The following is a 16,105-nucleotide window of genomic DNA, read 5'->3' as shown; positions in this document are numbered from 1 at the left end:
ATAGCCTTCTTTCTTTCACAAGCTACTTCCCTCGCTGTCCTGGCCAGTAACCCATGTTTTGAAATGACGTATTCAAACAGTTAGACACTTTCAACAAGGGTGTGTATGTGAGAGAGACAGGGAGACAGAGAGTTTGTGGTTAGCAAGGCTTTCTCTCTGGCTCCAGAAGCCCTGGCCAAGTTAGCGGTGAGGTTTGGCTCATTTCTCTCACACAGTCTTACACACACACATGCACACACGCTGTCTCCTTCCTATACCCCTCTCTCTCTCTCTCTATTGCTGACCCATCCACATTAGTTTCCAGGGTGCCCAACCTCTATGATTTCCTGTCCCCCAGGAAGTAGATCACAGCTTATTTTAATAGTTGGTGTCCCAGGATGAACAGCACTGTGAGATTCATTTTTATGGTACCAAACTCTCTTTCTCTTTGTTTCCTTCTGGCAGACTTTTTCATTTTCTGCCACACTGATCACACATGTTCACACACTTACAAGAGCACACTATTACAGCCCCTTCCAGTTCTTAACGAGACATTGATTCAGAAAGGACTACAAGGAGTTTGAAGTGATCGATTGTTTTAGCCCGCGGACGAAGAGAGGATGGAGAAAAAGAAATGGAGAGAGCTGACTGGGAAGTGCTATCTCGCGATATGATGGTGGCATGGGCTGTGCTGTGAGGCTATTAATGTGGCCTTAAAACACTCTAATGGACCAAGTGGGCAAAACAGGAGAATTGATAAAAAAATGACTGAGGAGAAGGAGGGGGTGGGGGAAGCATTAAGGACTGAGATGGAAGCAGTGCAGCAATGTACAGAGTCTTGAAGTCTGTGTGAGTGTCTGTGCGTGTGGTTGGGATGTTTTATGGTTCGGTTGTGGTCTGACTCTTGAGGCATGCTTATGAGCCAGCTTTGAGTGTGTCTGTGTAAGTGTGTGTCACTGAAGATGTGCTGAGGATATTTTTGTGCTCACTTCCCTGCTGTCACACTGTCACTTTCATGAAAAAAATCTACAAACTAAAAACAACGCTTCTCTATAACAGTTATTATAAGATAAAAAAATAAAAACATCATTGGGCGTTAAGGATATCCTTAGTAGATCAGAAATTATTTGATATCAGGTTTGAGGTTCTTTGGTCCAGCTTAATGTGTTTGCAATATCCTTTCTAAAGTCTCAGTCACACAGTCCTAGAGACTGGTCAGTGACCCCCTGGCAAACTCTGATCACTGGGGAAAAATGTGTATTCCCTGAACAGTTGGAAACTGGATGCTAGAGGTTCCTGCCTGTTGAAAGGTGAAATTGGTCACAACAAGGGTGCTGGACAAAAGTCTTGCTTTGGTTACTAGCAGATTGCTGCAGTTGCATGGAAGATGCTGTCTTATCTGTAGACCTTTGCCATTTGTTCGCCAAGCTGTAGTGAATCTTTAAATAGTGCCATGCAAACTGGAAAGGGATAACCTTTTGTTTTTGAAATGTGTAGGCTGCAGTGGTAAGGCATTACCTTTACTTTGAAGGCAAATGGTCTTCATTTCCAGTTGGTGTTGCACTTCTTGCAGATTCTCTACTGCTTTGTGAGTAGTTTAGGTGTAGTTGCAGTTAAGTCAGCAAACTGCTGGCAACCACAACAAATTTTTGAGTGAACGAAGCAAGGAGGTTATCACTGCAGCACTGTGTACCTCTTTCTGACCAATTTCATGCTGGTGACTGTCAGCAACCACCAGCAATACTTGCCAAACGGACAAGGAATATACACGTTTGGTAGTATTGGTTTCCTACCGGGGGCTGCCAGCTTATTTCCAGGCCTGTGGTAATGGGGCTTTAGCAGCTGATTTCACAGTGACTTCCAGGAACATCCAGCAATGCCTCTCAACCAGTTGGGGAATATGTGCTTTTTATTTTATTTATTTATTTGTTTGTTTGTTTTCCATATACCCAGTGGTTGCCAGACGGTTGCTCACCAGCTTCTAGTGCTGTGTGATTGAACCCTAAGCATAACCACTAAGCACCTCAGTGTATCATTGAGTCTCAAAACCTCTTTGCTGGTGTGCCATTTTGCCACAGGTATCAGACATTCAGAATTATGTTACTCGTAATACAATTCATAATGTTCACCTTGACTAAGAGCTCATTGCATCTTATTGCGATTTAGGATTTTAAACTCTCAAAACTTATCACAGGGGCAAGTATTTTCTCAAAACTCCCAAAATAAGGTGAGACTGCTTGACATATTGGTCATTGCTCAAATAGTGAAGTAAACACAACTCTATAACCTTGACTTGGTGCTCTTAACTTGCTTCAAGGTTCTCATAAATGTCCCTGCTGAAGAAAATGCACTGCTTCAGCCCTGGAATACCAACAGAAGGATGTAATGTAAAGGAATTACATAATTTAAATGCAGACACAGAACCCATTTTTTCCCCCCTAAACCTTTCTGCAGAATGTCTCATCTTTTCCAATTCTTGCAGCAGTCTTCCTCAGGTAGGAGAGTATTGTGGGAATCCTTTGCTCCAGCATCGATTCATTATAAAGATACCTATAGAGACTGACCTGGCAGACTCATGCCTTGCCCAGCTTACAAAAATTGGGATATGCATGATAAAAAACAACACCCAAGAACACAGTCAGTAATGACCAGGAATGTGTGCTTGCAGCTGTTATAATAGGACATCTTAATTCTAAAGCAGTGGTTCTGTATCTAAGAATAGCACTCCGTCCAATGGGTCGTATGATAAATAACATGATAGGAAAGGAAAAAAAATGCACAAAAGAATTGCCAGGCTATATTTTTTATGCTTTTCATCAAACTTTTTCAACCTCACAGTTTAAATTAAATCCTTCAGGATATGGAAATCATTACTGGAATTATTTAAAGAAAATCAAAGACATAAAAATGTGGCAAGGCAAACCTCCTGAAATCGGTCTTTCTTTCTTCCTAGCTCTGTGTCGTGATTCCCACTATTGCTTACTTGACATCCTATCATAGTGAGAACACTGGTGAGCAAAGGGTTTAAAGGAAGCTTTTTTTTATGAGGAAACATAAAACACATGAAGCAGGCGCCATTTTAAAAGACATCACACTTCCTGAGACCGCCTGCAGAGAAAAACAGAGAAAGGAGGGGTTAGAATAATGTAATTGGGTTAGCAGCAGTGTACCGCACAGAGTCAAATAGAAAGAAAACACTCCAATTTTTTTTGATGATTTTCTTTCGTCACCATCTGCCCCGCCATCATTGCTTTATTACAAACATACAACAGTCTGTTTAGATATCTTAAATGTTAATTATGACTTGTATATATGACGTATATTATATAAAACTCTCTTCTGATTGGGATCCCTTACGCCTGTTTGTGTAGCAAGGAAATGTGTGTCATCATTCAGATTAATGTTCAAATTTGAGGCGATGTAATGGTGTGTGTAAATAATCTCCGCTGACTCTTTCACCCCACTGCTGAGTATTGAAAGACAGAGAACATGGGGACATATGGTATGAGGCCACATGATTGCAGTAGTGTTAGTGAAATGTGTTATCTCCTTATTGTGGTTTGGCTCTGCACTGCAGAAGCAGTTTAGACTTGGTGATTAGCTGTTAGGTGACGTTCCTCCGTGGAGCAGAAGCTGGCAGTCAGTAAGGCCCGAGGAGACAGAGTTCTGCCAGGCCAGAGCCCTCCAACTGGCCTGAGGTTTGGAAACCACCTTACCATGGAGAGCTTCCACAGTTGCTGGTGCACATCTGGTCCTGAGGACTGCTGGCACTACAGATAGTGCGTGTATGCTTGTGTAATCGGCTGCACAGGGACAAATGTCCCTGTGAAAAGACTGTGAGATAAAATAAAACCCTTGAAGTCGCTGTTTTTATATGTGATATATAAAAAGACAGATGAACAAACCATGAGCATGTTTTGCTCAGATACTGAATGTTCTAATTGGAAACTATGTTGAAAAGTATAAATAACACTACAAAAACACCCAAAGAGTACTCTACTGATTTTAGTAGTGCATTGTTTTAACAGCACCAGACTCACAACTGAAAGTGCGTCTGTCTTTACTGACAGATTTGTTTTGCTCTAAGATTTCTGTCTCATGCTAGTAGAGACTCATGTATCCTTGACACAGCACCTTCAGGCATAGATGACCTATAGAAGTCTGGATAGATCACGTGTTTCAAAGTATTACTTCTGAGACCAGTAAACAGATTTTGATGTTTCAGGCAGTAGGAAAGGCAGTTTGGGGGTAAACAAGGATCCTTCATATTGTAAATTCTAAAGAAGGATGTAAGTTTCAATTTTTGAAAATATTTTTTCCACATTTTGGCCATGGGAATGTTAGCCTTGAGCGGAGACGGCAGTTTATTTTGGTTTATTTATAGCTTATTTGCTTTTTCAACACAGTCTTGTGTAATTTTGCAAAGGTCATGAAATTTAAACTAGTGATGCATGTTCATGGACATGCATTTTTCCTTTTTTTTTTTCGTAAACATCCACATGGACAACAGCTGCCACAGACAGACCGTAGTTTGTGAAATATCTTTCATTCTGTTTGGTAAATACTTACAAAATTGGATTTAATCAATCATCATAGAGAATAGATTACATTTTCATGGCTATTTCACTTCTGCAAAGAGTCTGGGTTTTCCATTTCCTGTTGTCTGTAGAATAATCACTGCATATATTCTATATATGGAAAATGTTTAGACAAGGGATGAGATAATTTATCCATCAAGCTTTTGTGGTTTGACCAGGTGTTGATTCCATACAAGTAAGCATGATGGAAAGGGGAGGGAGTTCATTTGAGAAAATATAATATATATATTTTTTAAAACTGCATTCCTAAAACAGTGACTGGTAGACAGAACAGCAATTAATTGATGGCGACACAGGAACCCCCAAAATATTGCCTGTTATGCTCACAGGTTAACTAATCAATGGGTTCTAAAGTTGTCTAATTACAGTACATAAATAGATACACAATTGCATGTTTAATGCTTACTTTGATGGACAAGAACTGCCATCATGTGAGTTTATTTTCTTATAATATTTCAGTTGACGAACTGACACAGTGGTGGTGAGTGTTTAAGCATGTCCACAAACAGCCATACCTAAATCTCTTAACAGCTGTTAAATGTAAAACGCACACACACACACGCACGCGCACATCATGTTAAATCTGTCATGGCCTCTGTGTCCCATGCTGCCAGCTGCTCACTGCTCTGCTACTACGTCTGTCTTGTTGCTAGGATACACACACATTCAGGGAGTAGCTCACCCCTTGTCGTACGCATTATGTTTTTGCCCATACGTTGCCAAGGTGCTGCTAATTGTATACACACACACACACACACACACACACACGCATAAACAGAGAATTTCATGTGTGTCTGAACTGTTTTGAATGAAGAAGCTTTACATGCTTTCTGTGAATATTACATCTTTTTTTGTTAAATCACCCATCCTTAGTGTCAAATTCAAGTTTGAGAACCAACTAGAAAGCAGCTTAAATGACTGTTACCACATTAAATAAATTTGGAATTGGCTACTCTTGTTTATTTGCAGTACAGTCCCTGAACAAGAGGGGGCAGGATTTAGAGTGCATTACTAGAGCACGGGCACCATTGGAGGGCGCTATCTGTCTATTTTCATTGCTATTATAGGGTAACATCACTTCATCCTTATCAGTGAGGATACCTCGACAGCAGCTCCTTCTGTCTTCTCCCTCTTTGCCTCACTGCTTGGCTCCTTCTGTGTTGTCTTTTTATCTCTTCCTAAGCCTGCCTCCCTGCTCATCCCCCCACCACCCCTTTTCCTCCCTGCCTCCCTCTTGGTTCCCTTCCTACCACTGCTTTTCATCCTCACCTACCTCCTCTTCTTCTCCCATGCCTGCCTTTCTGAGTCCCTTACATGGCTGCCAATTCTTGCCCTCTCGCCTTTTTCGCCTCCTTCTTTTCATTTCCTCTCTCAAATTCCCCCTCATATCTCACCTTCCCACAGCTACAGTAGATGAGATCCCCCTTTATAGAGCCTCGCTTTCCTGCGTCCCTTCATCTCGTTCCCTCTCCCTCTCTGGCTCTCTCCCTCCCTGCATTCACCACTCTTGCCCCTCAGGGTTTTGTTCTGCCTTAATCAGAAGCTTAAGTGTTGCATTCTCACCCAGACAATGCCTGCCATTCAGTCTGGGTTTGTGTAAATAGGTGTGCCCTGTTAGTGTGCCAGCGGGCATGCAATGCCAGCCTCGCTGCGGTAGTGGTGATCACCAGTAGCCCCCAGCTACAGGAGGCACTGCTCCACATGCACACATTGACAAACATACACACAAACTAGCAACAGCGGGAGGTGGAAGAGAAGGAACTTGCTGATGGCTGCCTTTGAAGTGCTGCCATCCAACGGCATGGATGGCCAAAGCAACACACACAACACAGACAGTGCACTTGGTCAAATGGAGTGCAGGGAGAAGGATTCTTTTCATAATCAGCCATTTCTCCCCTCCATGTTGGTGTTTTGCTTTTCAGTTTATCTGCTTCTGACTTGTGGTCTTGACTTATTTGTTGGTCTGTGTCAAAAACAGCTCTGTGTCATGTTTGGTGATATAATAGCAGAATAGTGACTACAGGGTAATGCGTGTAGTGGCTGCAGGAGCCCAGCAGCCTGTTTCTTGGCCACCTGGCAAGCTCTTTATAGAAGGCAGTGTAGGCCTCTACCCAGCTGGATGATGCTTGCTCTCAGACTGCTGTGTCAAATCCAGGGAGCCAGCTTCCTTCCAACACCAAACCATCTGTCTACATTCATGATGACACTCTACCTGCAGATGGAGAGAGAGAGAGACAAACCGTTTTTTTTTTTTTGTTTTTTTTTGGATGGATATACAAAGAAAGTCTTTGATGCTATGTGCGAGTAAATTGTGCATGTGTGCACCAAAATGCAGTACGTGCACATCCACCTAACATTTTATTTTTTGTGGGTTTTTTATGTATGAACTTCAATCTTACACAGAGAAGGATATGGAGTGATAAAGGAGATTAAAGAGAAAAGGGTTGGCCGGACATATAAACATAGACTAGGCAGATGAAGTGAGCCCACACTCGCCCATGCTATCTATCCTCCTCAGATGGCCATTTGGGCTTGTTAATCTATCGCCTGGTAACAGAGACAGCCTATCAACAACAGCCACGCCCCTCTGCACATGCTCATAGAGAGGGGCTCATTTGGATCTTTGAAGGGAAAGCGCGCACACCACACTAAAATACACTCCACGACACACGCATGCATGCACACACACATATAGAAAACTACCCACAAATCCTGGCCTGTCATTGCTCTCCATTGTTTGGCTGCGGTTGCTTTCTCCTGGTGTGACTGCCAGCAGATGGCTACCACTGAGCTGTCAGAGTCGGCCTGGGGCCCACACACAGACATGGGCGCGCGCGCACACACACACACAGAAACACTCACTCATACAAAGAAGGTCTTATTGCACACTGAACATATGCACAGTGCCCACTGAATGGTGCTAGTGTTGGCTGTATAACACTACTCTAGTCCTGCTTATACCTCAATTTATATACTACATATTTGGTCTCTTTTATTCTCTCTCTGTTTTTCACACACACTGGATCCTAATAGACTGTGGAGCCGCTCAGCTACAGGTGCCCCTCATGACCCCCTCTCTGTAATGACTGTGTAATCCCATAAGAGGGCCGCCTTTCTACATTAGCATGTGCAAAGGCCATTGTGTTTGTGTATGCCTGTGCATAAGTAACTGTTGTGAATCTTGCTTCTACCACCCATTTTTTTGCATCTTTGTGTGTACAAATTGTATGTATTTCTGTGTGTGTGTGTTTCTATGTCTATGTGTGAGTGTGTGCAAGACTGTGTGTTTGTCACAGTGATTTGATATGTGTAGCAGCAGGTGTCAGGCCTAATGGAGCATGTCATCACAGAGTAAAAGCAGCTGCTCCTGCTCCGGGTCGTCAGGGGTCACCCAGAGTTGAAAGGTCAGGGTTGGGGTGAGAAGTCGGCTGCAGCTACATGACATTCCTCCGCTCGCTAATCGTGGCTCTGATGAATGGGTGCATAGTGGCAACTGGTAGATAGGAGGCAGTGTGTGTGGCAGTGTCAGAGGAAGACACTGAGAGGAGGATGGAGAGAGAAGAGGGGAGGAGAAAATGAAAAGAGGAGAAAGGAGGATTGTGACTAATCTAACGCGCACACATCCGCACAGCCAGGCAGAGCGAGTATTGACTGCACAGGCCTGTGATCCTGAAGGAGCAGTACATCAGAGAGGACAAGCTCAACAACACAGGCTTTTGTCAATGTCTAAAACTCCACACACATGCACAAAACCTTTACACATACCCAGCGGCGCACATGGATGCATTGTCACTCTCTCTTTCCTTCTCTCTTTCTCTCTGTCATATGCGCACACACACACGCACGCACGCACGCACGCACGCACGCACGCACGCACACACACACACACACACACACACACACACACACGGTTTGTTGTGTCTGCAGAAAGCTGGAACTAATGACAGACTTTGTGTTGTGTGTGTGCTCACTCAGCTGCCCCCTGGACACACTTTACCCACCCAGCAGAAAACAGCCCTTTGTGTTTCTCTCTCTCTCCTTCTATCAGTATATCTCTCTCTATCTTGTTCTCGCTGTCTCCCTACTTTCTTCTCTCTCTGGAGAATAGAGTTGTTTTGCTGTGCTCTGCTGTATATATTACCTACTGTATATATTTTCTTGGCGCCTGACAACAGATATATGAGCACAGCAGTGGGTGGTTTTTTTTGGCTGACACCAGCCATTCACATTTCCCAGTAAATGGTGCAATAAAGACTGCACATAAAAAAAAGACATTTAAATGCTAACATGGTTAATATTGAACCTTAGATATGATGGGATAAATCACGGGTAGATAAATCGAATCACTGTGTTTTGTTCTTTTCTTTCTTTTTTTTTTTTACAACTTGCATACTTCACTTAACTGAAAACAGAGTAAAACTGATTTTACAACATTACTGAAAGTGCTGACTGTTTCTCTGAGTCATAATTGCACCTTAAATGTAATTTAATATAACTGTTATACTTAAATTTTCCAGTGTTGCACAGTATATCATTTGACCAGCTGAGTCAGTTGTGAAGATGAAGGTTCCCTTTCACAAGGTTTTTGCTTTATTTACATCTTATTTGAGGTGCTTGTGCACATGTAACTAAAGAGTTAGTTTATTTTAGAAAGCTAGTTTTAGAGACCAGTTAATTTCTTGCTGTCAATGAAGTGTGCAATGATAACTTGTAGATAATTTCTTTACGTAGGCTGTTTTTTTTTTTTTTTAAGTAGTGTCATTCATCCACCCACATGTGTGCATACCCCTTTACCACTGTTTCCAACCCTCCCTTTGATTTTTTAAGCCACAGTGAGCAGCCTATCTGTCACCATCAGTGTCTTTTTATAGACTTAATCTCTGTCTGATTTGTATCCTTCCAGCTTTGTTTTGCTTCATATCAAAATACCATCGAACACCAAAGGTTTCTATTCATAATGTCACAGTGCTGCCCAGAGGAGTGTTTTATATTGACCCAAGTGCCTGTCTTCGTGCTGGCTTCTCTTGGTACCTGTATACAAGCAGAACAGGCAACTGCAGTATAGATGAGTTTCATGATGTGATTTTAAAGAACAGCCTGATCCAAAACGTATGTAGATAATGATCATGAGTCCATTGCCTGGTTTCTTAATTAAATTTATTCATATAATGATTACAAACTGCTTTTTTTCTGTCACACTTTCACTTAAAAATAGACTTTAACATAATTTTAAGTACTTTGTTTTCATGTAAACACAAGGAACCTGATTCTGATTCTGTACTAGATGAATGGAAATATGAGCTCCATGTGTGTTAAGTGTGTATGTAGTTAAGCTACACTTTAAAAAAAATAAGTATACTGTCAAATGGTCAAGCTTGTTTTCAGTCCGACAGCCAACTGAAGCAGGAAGAAGCCAATCAATAGCACTTACCCTCTTCCTGCTAGAGATCCCAACAGATTTGAGAGAAGGATGCAGTCCTGCATTATGCCCAGCTGGGTGTGTGCATGTGCATGTTGGCATATGAATGATATTTTGTTGTTAGAGCATTGTGACTGAGGCTGAAGAAAAATGGATTGCATTCATGTAGCATTTGATACATTAACTCAAGGACACACTGCATTGCCGTAAAGCAGCATTTCTCTTGATTTATTGACACCCATCTAGTTTGTTTTCAACCCACAGCTTGAGACCTAACTGCAGGTTTAACCTTTCTAAGCCTCAGTTCAAATAACTGAAATAGAAGTACGATACTGTAACTTTGACTTTGAATTTTGGAGATAAACTATGAAGGGTAACAGGCAGGAGCAAAATAAACTATACATGCTTTTGTCTGTACCATATATGCAGTACTATAAGCACTAAATCTGAATGCTCCCCTGCTCTGCAGTATAGTATGACTTGCCTTGAAGGGGGTGATACTGTGTATCCTACATGGGAGTCAATAAAGTGACACATTGTTATTGAGTCACTTGTACCCCTGCATCCTGCTCCTAGGGACAAATAGACCCAGGAAGCAACTGAATGCTTCCCTTCCGCTCTCCATCAGGAAACACATCTTTTACAATCATGACATCACTGACATTTGAAGGGCAGGGAGATAGTGAGGTCAGATCAGCACACACGCACAAATCATCTGACCTACAGGATCTTATGGTCCTGGGGAGTTACTTTTACTTTATTTGTGCGCCATAAAGATGTGGTTTGGTTAAAGACATAATGCTGATTTAGTCTGGTGCTTAAGGAGCATTTATGATGTTTGCTGAGGACAGGAGACCAAGATCATACCTAACATCAGTTTTCAGGTTTGTGGTAATGACAGGATGACTTTGAACTGACCATGCAAGACATGTGGTCTTGACATAGTCGTCTTCTCATTTCACGGTTATTTGAATATCAGGCAATTTTTTATTATGCCACAAGATCAATGTTTTTATTAGTGTTTAAATACACTTACACACACTATCAAATATGAATTTATTTTACTTGGTGTGAGGCTTAATTCATTTGGGTTTGCTGTCCATCTGCCTTTAACTGACCCAGCCCTGACCTGTGTTTGGGCCCTGGGCCTCCTCACGGCTACCGTATGGGCTTCTGTGCATTTTGTGTGTGCGTGTGTGTGTGTGTGTGCGTGCGTGCGTGAGGCTAACACAGGGCGGTAGGGTGTAATTTGAGCCCCAGGCTAGGACAGGACTGCTGCACAGTCCATCCAGGCAGAAAAAGCAAGACACGGGAGCCTCGGGGTGGTCAGAGAGAGAAGGAGAAAGAGAGAGAGGGTTGGACATCTGAAAGAGTAAGAAGTGGGAAAGCTGGAGACAGAGAGAGAGTGAGAGAGAGTAATGGACAAAGAGTAGCCAAGCTCTTTTTAACTCAGTCTCCGTGGAAGAGAGATGTCAGTCTGTGTCAGTTCGCTCCACTAACCAGCCTGTAGCAGGAGAAACAGATCTCTCCCTCTCTCCATCACACATTCTTGTTTTCTCTCCCTCTCACTCCCTCCCACACTATCTCTATCTACTTTCTTCTCTCATATCTTTTGCTTATAGCTTTTCTGCCTCAGTTGAGAAAAGCAGAAACACTCCACACCTCAGGGGAAAACAGCAAGACTAAGGAAAAGACCAAGCAGTGAACCAGTCGTCTCTAAAAGGCAGGCAATGTATAGTGCAGGTCTTCTCCTGATCACACTACGGGTGAATGAGGACGGGCCGCTCCAAATACTGTAGACTAAAGCCCTGAAGGCAGGGCATGCTGTTGGCTCTGCTGCAGCGTTTCCTTCGGTGCTGTGAGGAGGGCAGCACACAGCTCTTCAAACACAGAAGGGATCAAGTCTTCAAATCCCCTGGAAATGTCAACCACGTTTGAGGAAATGTCAGTAGAGCTGAGAACACACGCAAACACACATCGAGCGGCGTGCGCACACACGCAGGCACTCACACCAAACGCCACGGCAAGAAAGGCAATGTGATATAAAGCAGTCATGTCCCGTGGGTGAAATCAGCATCATCTCATCGTTCTCACAGATCTCAAGGGAGAATCGCTTTATGCAACTTAAAGGTGTTGATTCCCAAAAATGTTGAAGTTTTAATCCGTGGCATTTTCATATGAAATATTTCCTTTGCTCTAGAAAGTTTAACGATTCAACACAATTGTGATTTAACCGGTAATGCCAGGGTAATAAAGACAATAAGTGGAATTGTGTTTTTATTCTAAAGAGCTTGGAAAGAAAAGCGACAGGACTTCTTTGAGTTTCATCCGAGAAGCTTCTTCAGTTACTTGAAAGTCTTTCAAAAGTCTGGACTCAGTATCAGTTATATCCTCATGTATTTGTAGATCAGCATGTCATGAGTAATTAAAAGAAAACCCACTTTCTCTCTTACCCACACTATGTGATAATACCATTAATTTTATATCAAGCCACATCTAATGTCGATCCTCATACCTGATGCTTCAGGTGATCTCATCTGCAGCCACTGACATCATCCTGTGTTAGTATTGATCTCTCGTCATTCCCGCTGACTAACTTATTGACATCCTCAAGTGTATTTCCTGTCTAGACTGTCAGCAGTGCTTAAGGATGGCCCTGCACCCTGGTGACACACACACACAAATGTGCGCACACCAGCTTTGCTTATTGACGTATCCTTTTGGTCTCCCCCAGTCCTCCTCCTTAATGAATCTGGAAGGTGCTGAACTGCAGATGTTGTGCAGGGTTTAAGTATTGATGGTGTGGACGTGACTAAAGTGCTTCTCGCCGAAGATGCCTGAGTTAGGCCACAGTGAGTGTGGATGAGAGAGACAGAGAGTAATTATCAAAGGCTAAATGTCTTTTTGAGTGATGTGCATATGCATTGCCTCATCACTCCCTGCGTCTCACTTAGAAGAAGTGATACAGACTCTAGAACACGGTGAGTGGATGCGTGCAAGAGGATGTCAACGATGTTTAGAAGCTGACAGGTGATATGTAGGTTAAGACAGGCAGATAACTACAGAGGTCGTGGCTCTCTTGACTGAAAAGCCTTTTTCTCTAAGACAGTAATAGAGGCACACAAGCATGCACACTTTTCTACATGTAAGCCTGCGTACCCTCTGGACTGTTTATCTTTAGCCGCCTATCAAGATCTGCTCTCAGCTACTAATGTCTTGTGATCCTTGGAGGGCATACTATACTTCGCACTGCATGTGATTTGTGCTGGCAGGCTCTCTCCATGTCCTGTGACATCATCCATTACTAACACCCTCCTTACCTATTAGAGAGATAATGCTGAACTCTGGAATTAACCTCAATTAGTACTACCTCTGTAGATCTTTCTCATTTCACCTCCTGACTCCTGCTTTGCATCTTAAATGGCCTTGGTCTATTTCTGGTCTATTCAGAAAGCATATGTCAACATAAGTGTGCATGCACACTCAGGCACAGCTCTTCAAATAAAAGAGTGGTTATATAGCTTTAGATCAGTTTTATTTATGCGGGCACATTTTTCTTTCTTATTTTTGGCAATGCAGCATAAATGTGTGATTCAGATTTACTATTTTAGTGATTGATGGAGTTGGCGAGGCACTAAGAGGTAGTTTTTGTAAAAATAAATTAAGAGCTTTTGCTTGGGTTAGGTTGGATGTGCAATCGATTGTCTTCCTCTTAAATTTCCTGCTATCATTTCAATTTGTGTGACACCTTGGGAACAAACAAAGACATGCGTCACAGAGAATTCCTTAGCCCTAGCTGCACTTTGCAGTTAATATGTATTAACAAATATCAGCATGCCAACACATTAAACGGATTAAGAACAAATCATGAATCGCTACATTATTTGCTAGTCATTGAGAAGGTAACACTTTGCTTAGCTTATAGCTGTGTGTGAAAGCACTTCTGCTGCTGTCACAGGGTTATGTTGTGTCACCAAGACATTGTGAAAATATATAGCTTCCCAATATTTTGGGTCTAACTGAGCTTTTTGATGCCAACATCTAAATTAGCATCAATGAGTCCTGTTATCTTGGCTTTTTCTTTGAGGGTTGGATTTTTAAGTGCTGCTTCCTGCCATCCAGTTTAGCGGATGAGAAAAAGAAACAATATCTGAGTAATTAAATTATGTAGGCTTATGTCCTTGACTAGATATAAAAGTTCATGCCCTGCTAGCTGCTTCTCTGTGCCCTTCTCTTTTCTTTTTTTATAGTTTTACATCCACTTTAGGGAGTTCATAAATAAGCCATTTATTTGTGCCTTTTAAACAAGAAAAAAAGACACCAAAGTGGCTGTTGAAAGAGAGTGAGAGGCAGAAAAGGTTAGGAAACACGTGAGCATGTTTGTTGTGTGTGTTGTCTGGAGTAGAGTTAATCCACGGGCTCAGACATGACTATTTGCCTGCACTGTCCTCCCCCTTACTTTGCTTTTAAGGTGTGTAGAGCCTTAAAGCATACCCAACATGCCTGATGAAGAGGCTAAGATAACATATAATAAAGCAAAGAAGTCAAAATACCCAGTGACATTCTTGCTGGTTAGACAGGTGCACAGAAATACAATGGGATGAGAATCCTAATACCTCAGTGGCATATCCATAACCAAAAGTGCGTAGGAGAGGTGAATCATTGGCTTGAACAAAGGGTGAATGTATTGTTAAGTGAGGTGTTTTTTAAATGGTTTTTAACTGCTAGTGTGGCACAGGCAGCTGTCTGGGCCTGAAAAGAAGGCCCGTGGGCAGATTTGAGAGAAGCGGTTGAGCTAACACAAAAACAAAAAATCCCCTGACCAGTATGCGAATTTACATACAGGCCAACTGCCAAAGCACTTGTCAGTTTGTTGTGTCATATTTACCGTTTTGGGTTTGCCCACTCAACTTGTAACTGTAGGAGGAAGCATTGACGCACCTTGATGTTTCACAAACATCAACAAATGTCTGTGAATACATGCAGTCAGTCAGGCGGGCACACACACTAAAATAAAGGAGGAAAAAAAAGACTCTAACTACTCCCCCCGGCTCCTCATGAGAAGTCATTAGGAATGTGTCTGTGTATTTTATTTTTAGCAGTGTGTGTTTAGGAGGGGTAGTGGAGTCTCGTCAGTCTTCAGGGCCCTCCTCTGCTCTGTCGCTCCGTGTCTCTGTCTCCAGCTGAGAGCTATGTATATTTCATAAGCCCAGGGTGCCTTTTTGTCTTAAGATGTGCTGCACCTCCCCTGCCTGTCTCTCTGCTACTCGTCAATGGAGGGAGCCATCACGGTCTTTTTTTCTTTTCTTTTTTTTTTTTTTTAAGTCTTTCCCACTCTTCTCTCTCACCTCGCTGACAGCCACCCTCTGCTTCTCCCTCTGCTTTTCATGGTCAGCTTGTCTCTCTGCTGATGTCTCATCCATCTTTCCTCTTTCAGCTGTGGAAGGGGGCAGAGTAGAGCACGTACAAACAGACTTGGTCTGTCAGGAAAAGTCTCCCTCTGTCTCGCTCTTTGATTCTGTCTGTCTGTCTCTCTGTTTTGTAGCTCTGTCACTTCAGGGAAGGGACATTTCTTCACCCAGAGCTGCATCCCCCTTCGGTTGTTGTCTTTTTATAGCAGAAATCTGAGTGCTGTGACAGCAGCTAAAAATGTTTGCAGTCAAAATAGATCTGCAGTTAATTGCTATATTTGCACCATCAATCTCTTGTTGTTGTTTAAAGTTTATTACAATACCAGTATTTCTGCTTTAGCCCTGATAAAGTGCAAACAAGTATGTTTTGCAAACATTTCCACAGCACCTCTCATATTGTGACTTTCACAGGAGGAGAATCTTTAAACTGAGTTGTTGTTGATGGTTATTCTAGGAAATGTATTTAGACTTAATAAACGCCTCTTATACCTCGGTACCCTAACAGTCTTTCTATGTTTCAGGGTAGTACTGTGATTGAGGCTGCAGCAGGAGCCAGTAAGGAAGTGGACGCAGGTTCGGGGCCCTCACAAACTACAGGTGACTACACTCCTCCTCGGCCACTGACCTTGGAGGCAGAGAGAGCAGACCGTCAGCTTTCCAGTGAGTATTGCAAAACCCACTTGTTCCACTGGTTTTAT

General features: G+C 42.5%; 1 protein-coding gene across 1 annotated transcript in view; it reads left to right on the top strand.

Moving 5' to 3' along the window:
• The window catches only part of gse1b (Gse1 coiled-coil protein b), a 166,884-nt gene that overhangs the window by 32,810 nt on the left and 117,969 nt on the right, over positions 1–16,105 (top strand). Inside the window, exon 2 of the mRNA XM_085168036.1 lies at positions 15,929–16,067. Within this exon, the coding sequence (XP_085024162.1) occupies positions 15,929–16,067 (139 nt within the window). The remainder of the gene's footprint in view (positions 1–15,928; positions 16,068–16,105) is intronic.

Source organism: Neolamprologus multifasciatus, chromosome 1, assembly GCF_963576455.1.
Source record: "Neolamprologus multifasciatus chromosome 1, fNeoMul1.2, whole genome shotgun sequence".
In the NCBI taxonomy this organism is placed as follows: domain Eukaryota; kingdom Metazoa; phylum Chordata; class Actinopteri; order Cichliformes; family Cichlidae; genus Neolamprologus; species Neolamprologus multifasciatus.
Note: the sequence above shows the minus strand (reverse complement) of the source record. Positions and strands in the feature narration are given on the sequence as shown.